The sequence below is a fragment of the Triturus cristatus genome, chromosome 9 (assembly GCF_964204655.1).
Source record: "Triturus cristatus chromosome 9, aTriCri1.1, whole genome shotgun sequence".
In the NCBI taxonomy this organism is placed as follows: Eukaryota; Metazoa; Chordata; class Amphibia; order Caudata; family Salamandridae; genus Triturus; species Triturus cristatus.
In genome coordinates, this window is record NC_140592.1 from 883146464 (window position 1) to 883159200 (window position 12737).

General features: G+C 44.8%; 1 protein-coding gene across 2 annotated transcripts in view; it reads right to left on the reverse strand.

The window, feature by feature from the left end:
• Window positions 1-12737, reverse strand: part of LOC146799015 (cholesterol 24-hydroxylase-like) — a 202211-nt gene that overhangs the window by 143634 nt on the left and 45840 nt on the right. For both annotated transcript variants that reach the window (XM_085626412.1, XM_085626411.1), the window contains exon 3: window positions 5172-5253. In XM_085626412.1, coding sequence (XP_085482538.1) covers window positions 5172-5253 — 82 coding nt within the window. The remainder of the gene's footprint in view (window positions 1-5171; window positions 5254-12737) is intronic.

Genomic DNA, 12737 nt, shown 5'->3' on the forward strand with positions numbered 1-12737 from the left:
GCAGTACCCCAGCATTTAGAATGGCTCAAGTTTGGTTTACCAATTTTTCCTGGCCAATTAATATATGCATCACAAAGAAATGGATGGGCATATCCATCAGTACTAATCAACACTAATAATCAAGTTTTGGCCTGTGAAACCTTATAAGACCCGCTGACAGGGTGGGCTTGGGTGGTGTTATAACAATACTTCAGTAAAGACCTCACACTCTGCTGCCACTAAATCCTTCAAGCCCCAGAAGCTAAAGTTAAATACACTACTTTCACATCTGTGTATTTCTTCTGTTGGTTTATGAATAGTGTCCTTATCATCGCACAGTTTGTTTTCTCCTGAACTGGCAGAACATTAAAACATTGTTGAGTCCAGGAGTTTACAGAGATTCTGTGCATTGCTCAGCTTCCTGCCATGGCCTGGCATGGTGGGGACAATAGACGTCTGTCCATTGGCATCCGGGGCAGTGTTCATCCATTACTGACCAGGGAGAGGAGTGGGTGTTTGTCCGGGCAACACATACATCTTTCTACTGACTGGCCTCTACTTAAAATGTTACTCTCTCACTCCTCCAACTGTCTGACCAGGATGTTCACATTTTCACATAGGGGAGCTACTCTTGTCCCGTTGGTAATTCTGCATTCTATGTCTGCTAGGCAGTGCTGCAGCTGTGTCTCTGTTCCCAGTGGTAATCCCCCATTCTAAGTCCTCTAGACAGTGCTGATAGCTGCTTCTCTGGTCCCAGTGGCAATTCCACATTCTAAGTCCTCTAGGCAGTGCTGCAGCTGTGTCTCTGTTCATACATCCACCACACTCCAAACCAAAACACATGAGTAAAAGACATTGCCATTTAGAACACAAATAACAATAACTTTAAAAATGCATTAACTTTTAAAATGCAAGACCTATTGAAGTTGGCAGTAACTGGGCCTCTTTTACTGGTAAGCAAGGACTATAAGTACAAAGTGTGTATTTACGCACCGCTTGCAGGTTTTCAAAACACATAAATAAAAGGCATTGCCATTTACAATGCCAATAGCTCCAACTCCAGGAAATGAGGGACCTATTGCATTGCAAATGCTTGTTTATTTTTACTGTCCTTCACTGCCTGGTTTTACCTGACGGGGATGGACAGCAAAAGAAATCAATCTGCCCCCACTCTAAATTGGAAGGACGGTCAGATGGCTTACCTAGATCGGCCTGTACTCCGTCGGGTCATCAGAGGAGTATGTCAGCGAAGAAGCAGGAGTAGGCTCCTTCTTTGACATATTGTAGGTCTGTCCACTTCTAATAGGATGGGTGGTCTCTGAGTTGGGCAGGGAAGGTACTACTCCAGCCCTGTTGAGATGGAGTAACCTCTCTGTCAACCTCTAAATCAGCCCCTTTGACTTAAAAGCCATCTTTCAAAATTGTCCGAAAGCTTAATAGGACAGAGCAGAAGACAGCATCTGTAAATATACAAAAGCTGCTTGATAATCAGGGAATCTTACTTTTTGCAATATTGGAACAAGATCCTTTACTCGTGATTGTCTGTATACATCACAAAAAACGAAATGTTTCACAGTGCGAATGGGTGGGATATCAGAGAGGCATAGCTCTGTTATTTTACCAGCTTCAAATCCCTTAAGAAATTAGGACAGTTGGTGAACACTACCCACTTTAAACCTAAATAAAAGATTCATTTTTATTAAAAACGAAATCCAAAGAAGGCTGCAAACCAGGAGTAAACATTATTTAAATAAAGGACGTGACTGATGACGACAAGTTCAGTACCCTTCTGTGCACAACTATTCTCACCATAAATGTTATTCTACCCCGAGTTTGTCACAGTGGCTAATATTCCATAGGCTATCAAACAGTTCAGGATGACCAAAGTTGGAGTAAACATTCCTGATGTAATTTAGCCAGTTGATCTTGCCTCAAGCCTCCAAATCGATGCAATAACAAATGATCTCCTGAGTCAATTTTATAACACCCCCCCCCCAATAATTGCTACCCAATTTCATGTGACAAGCACAACCTAAGGTTTTATGAAATGCTGATAGCGATTAATTTATCTAGTTTGGTGATTGTATTTTTGTGTTGTACGTATTGTTTTGTATTTATTTTTTTAACCAAACAAAACTATTGACTGATTGAACTCCAAATAATTTATATAGTATATTTTCCGTTTTTCTGTGGCCTGTCATTATGCTTGACTGCAGGATGGCATGCCTCTTCAGGACATATTTTATACCATGTCCCTACTATCCTGTGGGTACTGCACACAGTGCCTAGCTAAACCTTTTCAACCTGTATTCAGTAAATATGGACAAGCCGAGCCCCCTTGCCATTTTACCTTCTAGATATAGCCTGTTGTACGCTGATCATGACCTCAAACCATGTGTTATGCCCAAGTGCTCTCACCTTTGTCCATGCTCTGTAGAAACTAGGAACAGAATTGGCTAAGTGTAGAAACCCACAGAGAAAAACAAACAATTATGGATGGAATGCTTGAAGAAATCTTGATCACTGATAATTTCTTGGGAAAGCATTCCATTCTATTGCTGCAAGCTCTTTGTACATAGGTTGCCTTATAAACAGTATTCCTGTTTCCACAAACCAATTGGTGTGCAATTTCCGCAAACTCGTTTTTAGGTCTCGGCTAGCGAAGGCTGCGCTTGCGCAGTCTCGCTCGCGAGATTTAATGACTTGGAGAAGAGGGGCTTGAACCCGCCCCTCTTCTCTCCTCTTCTCCATTGGCTGGCCTCTCAAATGCTGGCCAGCCATTGGAGAAGAGGCTTGTCTCGCAAAACAAGCCCCGTCCTTTTCGGATTCGGGGGCGTGTTTTTTTGTTACTTTTCGCTGGGCGTGTTTTTCTCTCCTCCAGCCAATGGCAAGAGGAGAGAAAGAAAAACACTCCCCCGAATCCGAAAATGCCGCTGCCTTTCTCCGAGGCATTTCTGCTTGACCTCGGAGAAAGGCGGTGGTGTTAATGGATATGGCAGCGGTCGCCCCCTCAATCTGGGCCGGTGACCTCTCCCCTGAAGGTCGGCGCCGGGTCCATGTGCAGGCACAGAGTCCCGGTGAAAGAGCCTCTGTGCGTAACATGGACGCCACGTCCCCTGGGGGCGCCTCTCTTCCTCTCTCTTCTCTCGGCTTCTTCCCGGAGTAACTCAATAACATAATCAGCCTCCCCGCGGGGCTGATCGCAGGCTTGTCGTGGTGTTTTTCTCTCACACCTGTTACATGAACTCTCTGGGCCGGGTTTTATTCTCTGGAGGAGTCGTGCGGGGACCGGAGCATGCACCTGAGACCCGGGGGGTGGGGGGGGTGGCAGGCAGTGCGAGTCAGCAGAAGGGGATCCTTCCCTGCCCCCGCCTCGCGCTCTCGTCAGAGCTGTCAGCCCCCGCTAGGCCCTCTTACCCTCACGCGGCTACAGGAAGTTGTAAACATGTCCAGGGCGCGCACCGGAGAAACAGCTCAGAGTATTCCTGCACCTGCTGCAGATGACTGAAACCCGCAGGCTACAGGTTGGACTTATTAAACGAGCACCGCACAGTTGAACTTTTTATTGAACATTGAAAATCTCTAGATTTGACCCTGAGGCTTACGGACGTGGGTCAAATCTCGGGGTCCACAATAAACTTGACACAAGTCATGTGGCCACATCACATTGCTTAGTTACCTCGTTGTATATTTAAAACACCAAACAGCTGATTCTGAACGCAGGTATCTGTGATTAGAAAATTGCATATTTTTATGTAGATTACCAATTTTGGGTCGCTAAAATAACTGCTCCCACCAGTTAGCTCAGGCGAACCCCCTGGTGTGTGGTTCCACTCTGTAAGACCATGTACCGCGGTGTCTCTATATCAAAAATTCCCGTGTGTGAGGACTATGTACTTCACAATACATGGTTCACAAGGATCCACATATCACGTGTGACTCTTTCAGGCTTTTTAACAAAAGCACTTTGCATGTTAATAATATTTTTTAGTCCCTACTCAGTGTTAAATGTGCAACTACAAGTCCCAGAATGCCTATCCCTCATGACAAAAGGGGCATACCTGCCTTGGGGTGTGGCCGCTTTGATAATGTGCTACCTAGACGATAGTTGCGTCATTAGATGCCATGGAAAATATGAATATAATTAGTGGTATTCCTTAGATCAGGCGTCATTATTCCAAGGCGCACCCGCACCCGAACCCTCAGAGTACATAATGATGCCACTGCTGCTGGGTTGGGGATTGTTACTTCTGTGAGCTGGCTGATGCTTGACAACAAGTAAACGAGAAACCTTTATATAGAAAAATGTTGTAGCCGCACTGTAAATGTGTATATTTGTGATCAAGGGCACCGCACAATGTGAGGTTCATTTGTTTTTAGTATTCTTTAATCAAAAAATATTCAGATTACAAAGCCTGCTGTGCCGATGTTATACGGTTATACGATGTCGCGGAAAACCACATAATGTAAATAGGTCAGTGGGCTACTGCGTGTGTGTGTGTAGGTGGCTCTGTGGGTGGCTCTATGTGTGTGTGGGTTGCTCTGTGAGTGGCTCTGTGGGTGACTCTGTGTGTGTGGGTGGCTTTGTGTGTGGCTCTGTGTGGGTGCAAATAGGTCTCGCATTTGAGAGTGATTAAGCTATTGACATTGTAAATAACAATGCCGTTTCTTTAAATGTTTAAAAAAAAAACATAAACAAAAATAATGTCATGAGTAATGCCAATAGCTCTAACTTTAACAATGCCGAGACCATTGCATTGTAAATGCTTGCTGAACAGGGTTTTGTACATCAGGCCACATATGACAACACTCAATTTTTATATAATCTTTCCTTGATTTTCCAGTTAGTTTTTCCCCATTAATGCAAACAGGGAGATACAAATATCCACACTGGATTTAAAACTGATAACAAGAGAGTGGAAATAGAAAGGTTCATTCCCATCAAGCAGCTGTCCTTAATATGACACCTATGACTATTTCAGTAGGGGGTTTGGGGGAAATGAATCGGAACAAATTGCATGACCTCAAAGGTCACACAGTATTCCTTACTTTTCAATTGTGTTAAAACAAATTCTCTGAATACATAACTACTATTTTCATACACAGGTAAGCTAGTATGCTATTTATAGCAGGAATGACAGGCACCAGAAGATGTTCAAAACACATTATTTAAAAATCTTGCTCTGCCTTACCTTTATTGTTTCAGGACTTGTCACCAGAACGGATATATTATGTAATATGTTCAAACGTACAACATGACCATACTTTTCACTCCTATTAGGAAAAGTAAACATACAATATGACTGTTAACAGCACACTTCACATTAAACCTATGTTCGTACAGTGTGTGAGGTACAAATACACCAATAAAACAATTACTGCTGACTGGTTCTGGCAAGCCTATCCCAGTCATCCCCAATGCTAGCTGGTACATGTATACACACATTCCTTTACTCACTGTACAAAGTGGTGGCTGCATGTTGAAGGGGAGCCTCTGTTCTTGAAAACTCATGACACATATTTCAAACGTTCAGTATTTCTCGGAAGGGTAAACCTTAGTTGGCGGGTGGTGCGGATGCAATCTCTTGCTGCTGTGGTATTCTTGTATCAGTGCCAGCACAGCTCCCAGGCACTAACCCTGATCTCCAGGAACCAAATCAACAGTTCTATAAAGCAGGTGCCTGCTGCAGGTAATCAAAGGGGTGGGGTTGTACACAGGCTGGCAAGACCACCCTAGTTGGCCCTAATGATTGCTGGTACATGTGTCACAAAGGGCCTGATTACGATCTTGGCGGATGGGCTACTCCGTCGCAACGGTGACGGATACCCGCTACGCCTAAATATAAATCACATTATATCCTGTGGGGTTTATATTTTGGCAGATGGGATATCCGTCACCGTTGTGACGGAGTAACCCGTCCGCCAAGATCGTAATCAGGTCCAAAGTCTGTACTCACAGTAGAAGATGGGGGCTGCATGTCTAACTGCAGCCCCTGTGCTTTTTAACCCATGAAACATGTTTCATAGCTTCAATCATTTACAGAAGGGCAAGTCTTAGTGGTGCTAGGCCGTTGTATTATTCTATGACTATTGCCAGCACAGCTTTATTCTATGACTATTGCCAGCACAGCTCTCAGGTGCTACTGCTGAGCTCCAGAAACCTTCTAACAGCTCTATCGAGCAGGAGCCTGTTGCAGGTAATCAAAAGGGTGGGGTTGTACACAGGCCAGAAAGACCACCATAGTTTCCCCTAATGCATACTGGTACATGTAGTCACAAAGTACTTACTCACTGTAGGAAAGAGGTTACATGCATGTAACCCACAACACGTGACTGACTGACTGAAATGCAGCTTACACAGTGTATGTGTAACCAAAAGGTTCCTGGGCAAGACTTTATTTACTATTGTAAAAACATGCACCATAAAAAGATTTAACGGGTAATGACATATTATTGTTCTGTATGGCCATTCAGGGGTTGTGGTAGAATGATAAATCAAGAGGACAATTCATCAAAGCTCCCATAGTACACCATAAAATAGAGGGGACGTTTGCATAAAATGTTCTACTTTTTCCATGATAATGGAAAAATCCACTCTACCACAGTGATTCAGAGAAATGGGGGAGAGTAAGGAAGAAGTTAGGAAAGACAGAACCCCTGTATTCCCCTTTAATAATGGTCTTCTATCTTACAAGACCTTAATTTGCATAGCCTCTTAAGTAAACAAGCATTGGCATAGCCAACAGGTCTCGACCTTATAAGTATTTAGCCATACAGCACAATATCCTGGTGCTACAACATTTACTAATACTTCACATGCCACCGGTGAACGGCCACACACACACCCAAGGATGGGCTTCTGTGCTATTTAATTAAAATATGATAAAGACTTTTCAAAATTCAAAAAAGTGTATTTCTTTAATAAAGAAGCTTTGACACTAATAGGTGCATTTAGCACTACATTGAGAAGTACTTATTTAAAGTGTTATTTTTGTACAACAGACTAGTTTTTTTGTACAACTGGTAGTCTGAACGTATATATCTTGGATTGCTTTCATACGTGGTAATGAAGACAAAAAGCATTTAGTGAAATAAGATATAACAGAGGCACATTTAATCATGACATATTAAATACCCAAAACCCTAAAGCTTTAAAAAATGAAAAATCACATTGATTAAGCTCTATAAAAATGCTTTCAAGTGCCTCATACTTGACCGGTGTGCATAAATAACAGCGACTTACCTTGCTTCTGAGACGTGCCACTAAAAATAATGCACCAGTGATGGTACTCTCCCTTTCAAATTACAGAAGTGCAGGCACAATGCCTGCCATTTAAAGCAATGCCACTGTAGGAATTTAACCTTGGGCTTTACTGCTCTTCTACGTTTGTACCATCGATGAACTAGAAGCTCGGGGGCTCACTAATGAAACTAATTAATTCTGAGCAAACATCATTAAAGCGTCCGTCCCCTTATGTACATCAAGTAAACATGGTGGGCTATTGACTCGTCCATTTTTGGGTCGCTAACTCAAAAACAACAAAGGGAACGTTCTACTGCCAGATGGTGCTGTCACCAACAGCTTTTGTTGTGATTAGAGGCATCAGATGGCACACTGAATTCGCTCTTATTCTGGCCTTCAGAACGGCAATCTATAGAAGGGCATGGTATTCAATGGGACCCCAGGGTGGGCGTTTTCCATTTCCCTGTGAGGTGGGACATTGCCCCAGTAAACGGGTTCCTCAAGACTGATGAGTTTGCTCACGCTGCTGCTGGGATAACATCCACCTCTAATTTAGGCAGAGTCCTTGGCCACTGCTTGCCTGATGTGCCCATGCCACCCATCCCAAGGTGCATGTCGATGGTCTCCCCTGGGCTCACCTTGAACATGAGCCCTAGCAGAAAGACCATAGCCAGGCACAACACAATGTCTGTGTGGTTCTACATAATAAACTCATGACTGAGCATATGCGAGTTTTCGTTGGTCTTTCTTGCGGATGGACAATGTGCTGCTGGCAGGGGCCTGGCTGCAGCAGCGGCTCCTCTGCTGCTGTGTGCTTTAACTCCTTTCTTTCTTCTCCTTCTTCTCCTCCCACTCTGCTGCAGCGGCTACTAACATCACGTCTGCACTAGAAGTAACTCTATCGTTCCTGCCAAGCCATTCTTCGCTCAGCCACCACGAGGAGCAAAGGGGAGCCAGAGCCGCCAATCAAGCCAGGAGGAGAATGTACAGGCCACAAGAGAGTGAAAAATATGAGCACAGTATTTACCGATGACGAGGATGTTCTTCTTGGCAGAGCTGTAATGAACAGCAGCCATCTTAAAATAGAAAACTTAAGCTTCAATCCAAGGAGCAGATAATACAAAAATTACAATTTGATGAACATTTTAAAGGAGAATTCGATACCAAAAATAGGGTTGGGCGAAGAATTCTGCTCCACTGGCAGAGTTCGCAAAGTTTTGGCCACTTCGCACTCTGCACAGAGTTCGGATAAACTCTGCGAAGTGACGCAGAGCAGAGTTTTTTCTCTCGAGCGGCTCGCCATCGGTAAGTTGGTGAGCACGGATGAGGAAAAATCACACGCTAGACCTCCTCCCGGTGAGATTTTTCATTGCGGGCGGGTTGCGGCATGTGGTGACTGCTCACGTTGAGAAATTTGCCATTCACGTTGAAGAAGCTGCCACTAAAGTAGAATGTCGACTTGAGCAGCAGAAAGCAGCAGTGCCCTCTGGAGCAAGGTGTGGTGCCGTTCACACTGATTTTAAAGCGTGGGACAAACTGCAGCGCTAAAAACCATTGTGAGCAGCACAACTGAACTCCGCTGAGCGCGGCCGAGTATTTATGACACTTCGCGGACTCTACCCATCCTTAACCAAAAATAAAACAAAATCACAACAAGCACAAGTGGGTTGGTAACATTGATTGCATACACTGAAAGACAAATCAATACCGTACAGTGCAAAAATGCAGTACTTTATCACACCCATTGTCGGCAGCCCCATAGAAACTTTATCAACATTCTTTTTTCATTTTCAGAAAATATATGATGCTGATGTTCTAAAATGGCTGAAGCGCTGTGTTGCTCTCAGGAGAAATGTTAATGTTGCTGACTATAGTCCCCATTCTGTTTCCCTCTGTATAGAGAAAAAATGAGGACTCTTGTATCCTTCAGTTTCAAATCAATGGCACTTTAAACAGGAAGTAAACCTTAGGCAGTAAACCACTGAAAAAGCAATGGAGTGATAGGTGTGGGAAGGATGTATTTTTCTTCATTTTGAGAAAATATAAGATGCCGATGTTCTTAAATGGCTGAATCACCTTGTTGCTCTCACAAAGAGAGAAAATTAAGGCTCTTGTATCCTACAGTTTCAAATCAATGCTGCTTTAAACAGGAAGTAAACCTCAAGCGCTCGCCCGCTGAACAAGCAACGGAGTGGGAGGTGCGGGAAGGATGGCAGCAACAACAGGGGAAGGAGGGAGCAGGGATTAAGATGCAATAAAATACATGCGCTGAAGCTAAACATGCACTCACACTGTAACACAAGCAGTAATGGAATAAAAAAATAGTCCCTCAAATGAACAGATAAACAAGAAAGAAGAAAGAAGAAGAAGAAAAGGGGTTTTGTTAAGCGCGGCTGCTGCCCTGAGGCATCCAGGCGCTGATAGAGAGGATAGTGCTTTGAGGAGAGCAGCAAGGGGTTAGCAGTTGCTAAATAGGAACGTTTTAAGCTCCTTTCGAAAGGATGACAGATTCGGGTTCGATCTGAGATGTGGGGGAAGAGAATTCCACATCTTAGCAGCATTGAGCGTGAAGGACCTTCCTCCTGCTCTCGACCTCTTGAACCGGGGCGTTACTGCTAGAAATGCGTGAGTGGATCGGAGTTGTTTACCGGGGAAATAGGGGGAGAGCAGGGAATGATTGATTTTTGGGGCAGTTCTCCAGTAAGCTTGGTGGGATATGCACATGGCTTTAAATTTTACTCGCTCCCTAACAGGGAGCCAGTGTAAGGTCCTCAGCCCGGGCAATGCTGATACTCTGCGTGGAATCTGCAACAGCGTGCGTGCAGCGCAGTTCTGGATCCGCTGGAGTTTTTGCAGCACGTATTCCGGCGCCCCTAAATAGAGGGCATTATTGAAATCAAGTCGGGATTGAATAAGGCCTTGAATAACAATTTGTTTAGCTTCAAAAGGCAGGAATGGCAAGATTTTTCTCAGCGTCCTAATAATCCCGAAACAGGTTGCAGATGTTTTTGTGGCTTGGGTGTTAAGGGTTAAGGACTTATCAAGCCAAACCCCCAAGCTTTTGATGTTATCTTTCGGACTTGGGGGTGAGTCTAAGGTAGTGGGCCATAGGCGATCAATAGTGGACAGAGCTGGAGGGCCAAGCACCATGAGCTCAGTCTTATTGCCGTTGAGTTTAAGAGAGGATACCATCATCCATCTCCTGACCTCTTCCATACAGGACGTTAAATTGGCCTGTACCGGCTCTCTGTTTTTCTGTGCAAGGGAGACCACTAGCTGAGTGTCGTCCGCTTAAGTGACGATCTTAATGCCATAAGGACGGACGGTCTCAGCCAGTGGCCTCATATACACGTTAAACAGTGTGGGGCTCAGTGATGAGCCCTGCGGTACCCCACAATCCAAAGGTTTACTTGTGGAGATGGCATCTCCGTCAAAGACTTGGAAGGTCCTTTCGCTCAGAAAGGATCCTAACCAGGCCAGAGCATCTCCTGATACTCCTAGGTCGCACAGTCGGCCCAGCAGATTTTTTTGACAAACTGTGTCAAAGCAGCGCTCAGATCGAGGAGGATGACTGCCACTGATCCCCCTCGATCCAGGATCTGCCTAGTTTCTTCTATCACAGCTAACAGAGCTGTTTCCGTCCCATGTTTGGGGCGGAACCCTGTCTGTGAAGCATCAAGTAGGTTGTTAGATTCGAGGAACCTTGTAAGATGGAGGTTAATGTGTCTCTCAAGAATTTTGCTCAGCCAAGGCAGAAGGGAAATGGGCCGGTAGTTATTATAATTGTTGGGGTCTAGGTTGGGCTTTTTCAAAAGTCTTCGCACCATAGCTTGCTTCCAAGTTGGTGGCACACTTCCTTTTATCAGGGAGTTATTCAGCAGCTCCAAGAGGGTAGGAAGAATAACTTTACTGGCGGTGGTCATAGTGCGGGGTGGGGCTGGATCATTTGGAGAGCCTGACTTCACCTGTAGTATCATGGATTCTAGTGACTCTAGGTCCATTAGGGGGAAATGATCTAGAGCAATTTGTATGTGTGACCCTCCACCCTAGCGGAGGGCTGAGGTTCAGCCCTGGAAGATTCTGGGGTTGAGACTGTAAATGTTCCATACATTTTGTTTATTTTCTGATAAAAAAAATTCCGCTAGGTCATTACAGCGTGTAGTGGGGTCGTCATTTGGGACTACAGGAGGGGGGAGCTTGGTGAGGCTTTTAACTATTTGGTAAATCTCTCTCGGTTTGGATCCAGCCTTCATAATTTTGCCAGAAAAGTAAGAGGATTGTGGCATTTTTATTTCAGCTTTATAGGCTTTGATGGCTTCCCTGTACTTGACTTTATCTGTGGTGGCAAACCCCAGACGCCACTTCCTCTCAAGTTGCCTGCAAAGTCGTTTTTTCCCTCTCAGTTCATCTGAGTACCACGGGGCTGTTTCCCGAGGTCTCTTTAAGGTGACTTTGCGAATGGGAAGTATGGAATCAATGGATTTCCGGATCCAGTTATCAAATTCCCTGCTGTCTGCCGAGAGGTTCTGAGAAAATGAGGGTCTTGAGGCTGCCAGGGACCTAGTCCACTGTTTTAATGGGAGCCTGGACCAGTTTCTCATATTGCGTGGGAGGGGAGTGCAGGATATAGGTTTGTGTATGGACCAGATGAGAGGAATAAGAAAATGATCAGTCCATGGGAGAGGGGTGATGGGGCCTACCCTGAGGTTGTTACAGTTGCTAAATACAGGGTCCAGCAAATGTCCTTTGTTATGAGTAGGGGTTCGGACCAATTGCTCTAATTGCACTGCGGCCAAGTTTGCAGTAAGATCATTTGCAGTACTATCTGCGCTGTTGTCAAAATGAATATTAAAGTCGCCCAGCAAGGTAAAATTGGAGGGGGACAAAACTAATTCTGCTGCTACGGAGGGTAGTGTAATGTGAAATTGTTTCAGAGGGCCTGGAGGGCGATAGACAAGTGTTCCTGTGAAGCTGTCATTAGGGGAAAGCTTAAGGGAGAAAGACATGCTTTTGCAGTCTGGGATAGGGTCCGGAGTGCAGTGGCACTGATAAATAGATTTATAGATTATTGCAAGTCCTCCGCCTTTCCCCTGTGAGCGATCCCTGCGAGAAATTTGATAGCCGGAGGGAAGTGCTTGTATCAGGTCAGGCTCGGAGTCGGGGTTAAGCCAGGTTTCAGTTAGAAAAACAGCGTCTGGCATTAAATCATCTATCATTAGCGAGATTTCCGGTCTGTGCTTAATAAGTGATCTACAGTTTAGAAGAAGCATAGTATAATTCTGTAAATCATTTATCTGCTGAGAGGTGTTAAGCCTGGTATTGCAGTTTAAGCAGCAGGAGGGAAGGTCTAAAGGATGATGGGAATGGCCACAACTGACTTTTAGAGGGGGTCCTGAGCTATAGTACTTCCTACGTATTTGAAGGGGACCAGGGAGGGTGGCCCCTGTCCCCGGCCGTTCGCAGACGGGCTTGCCTTTGGCGCGCCGGCGGCGCGCCCACTGAGCGCGTCCGCTGC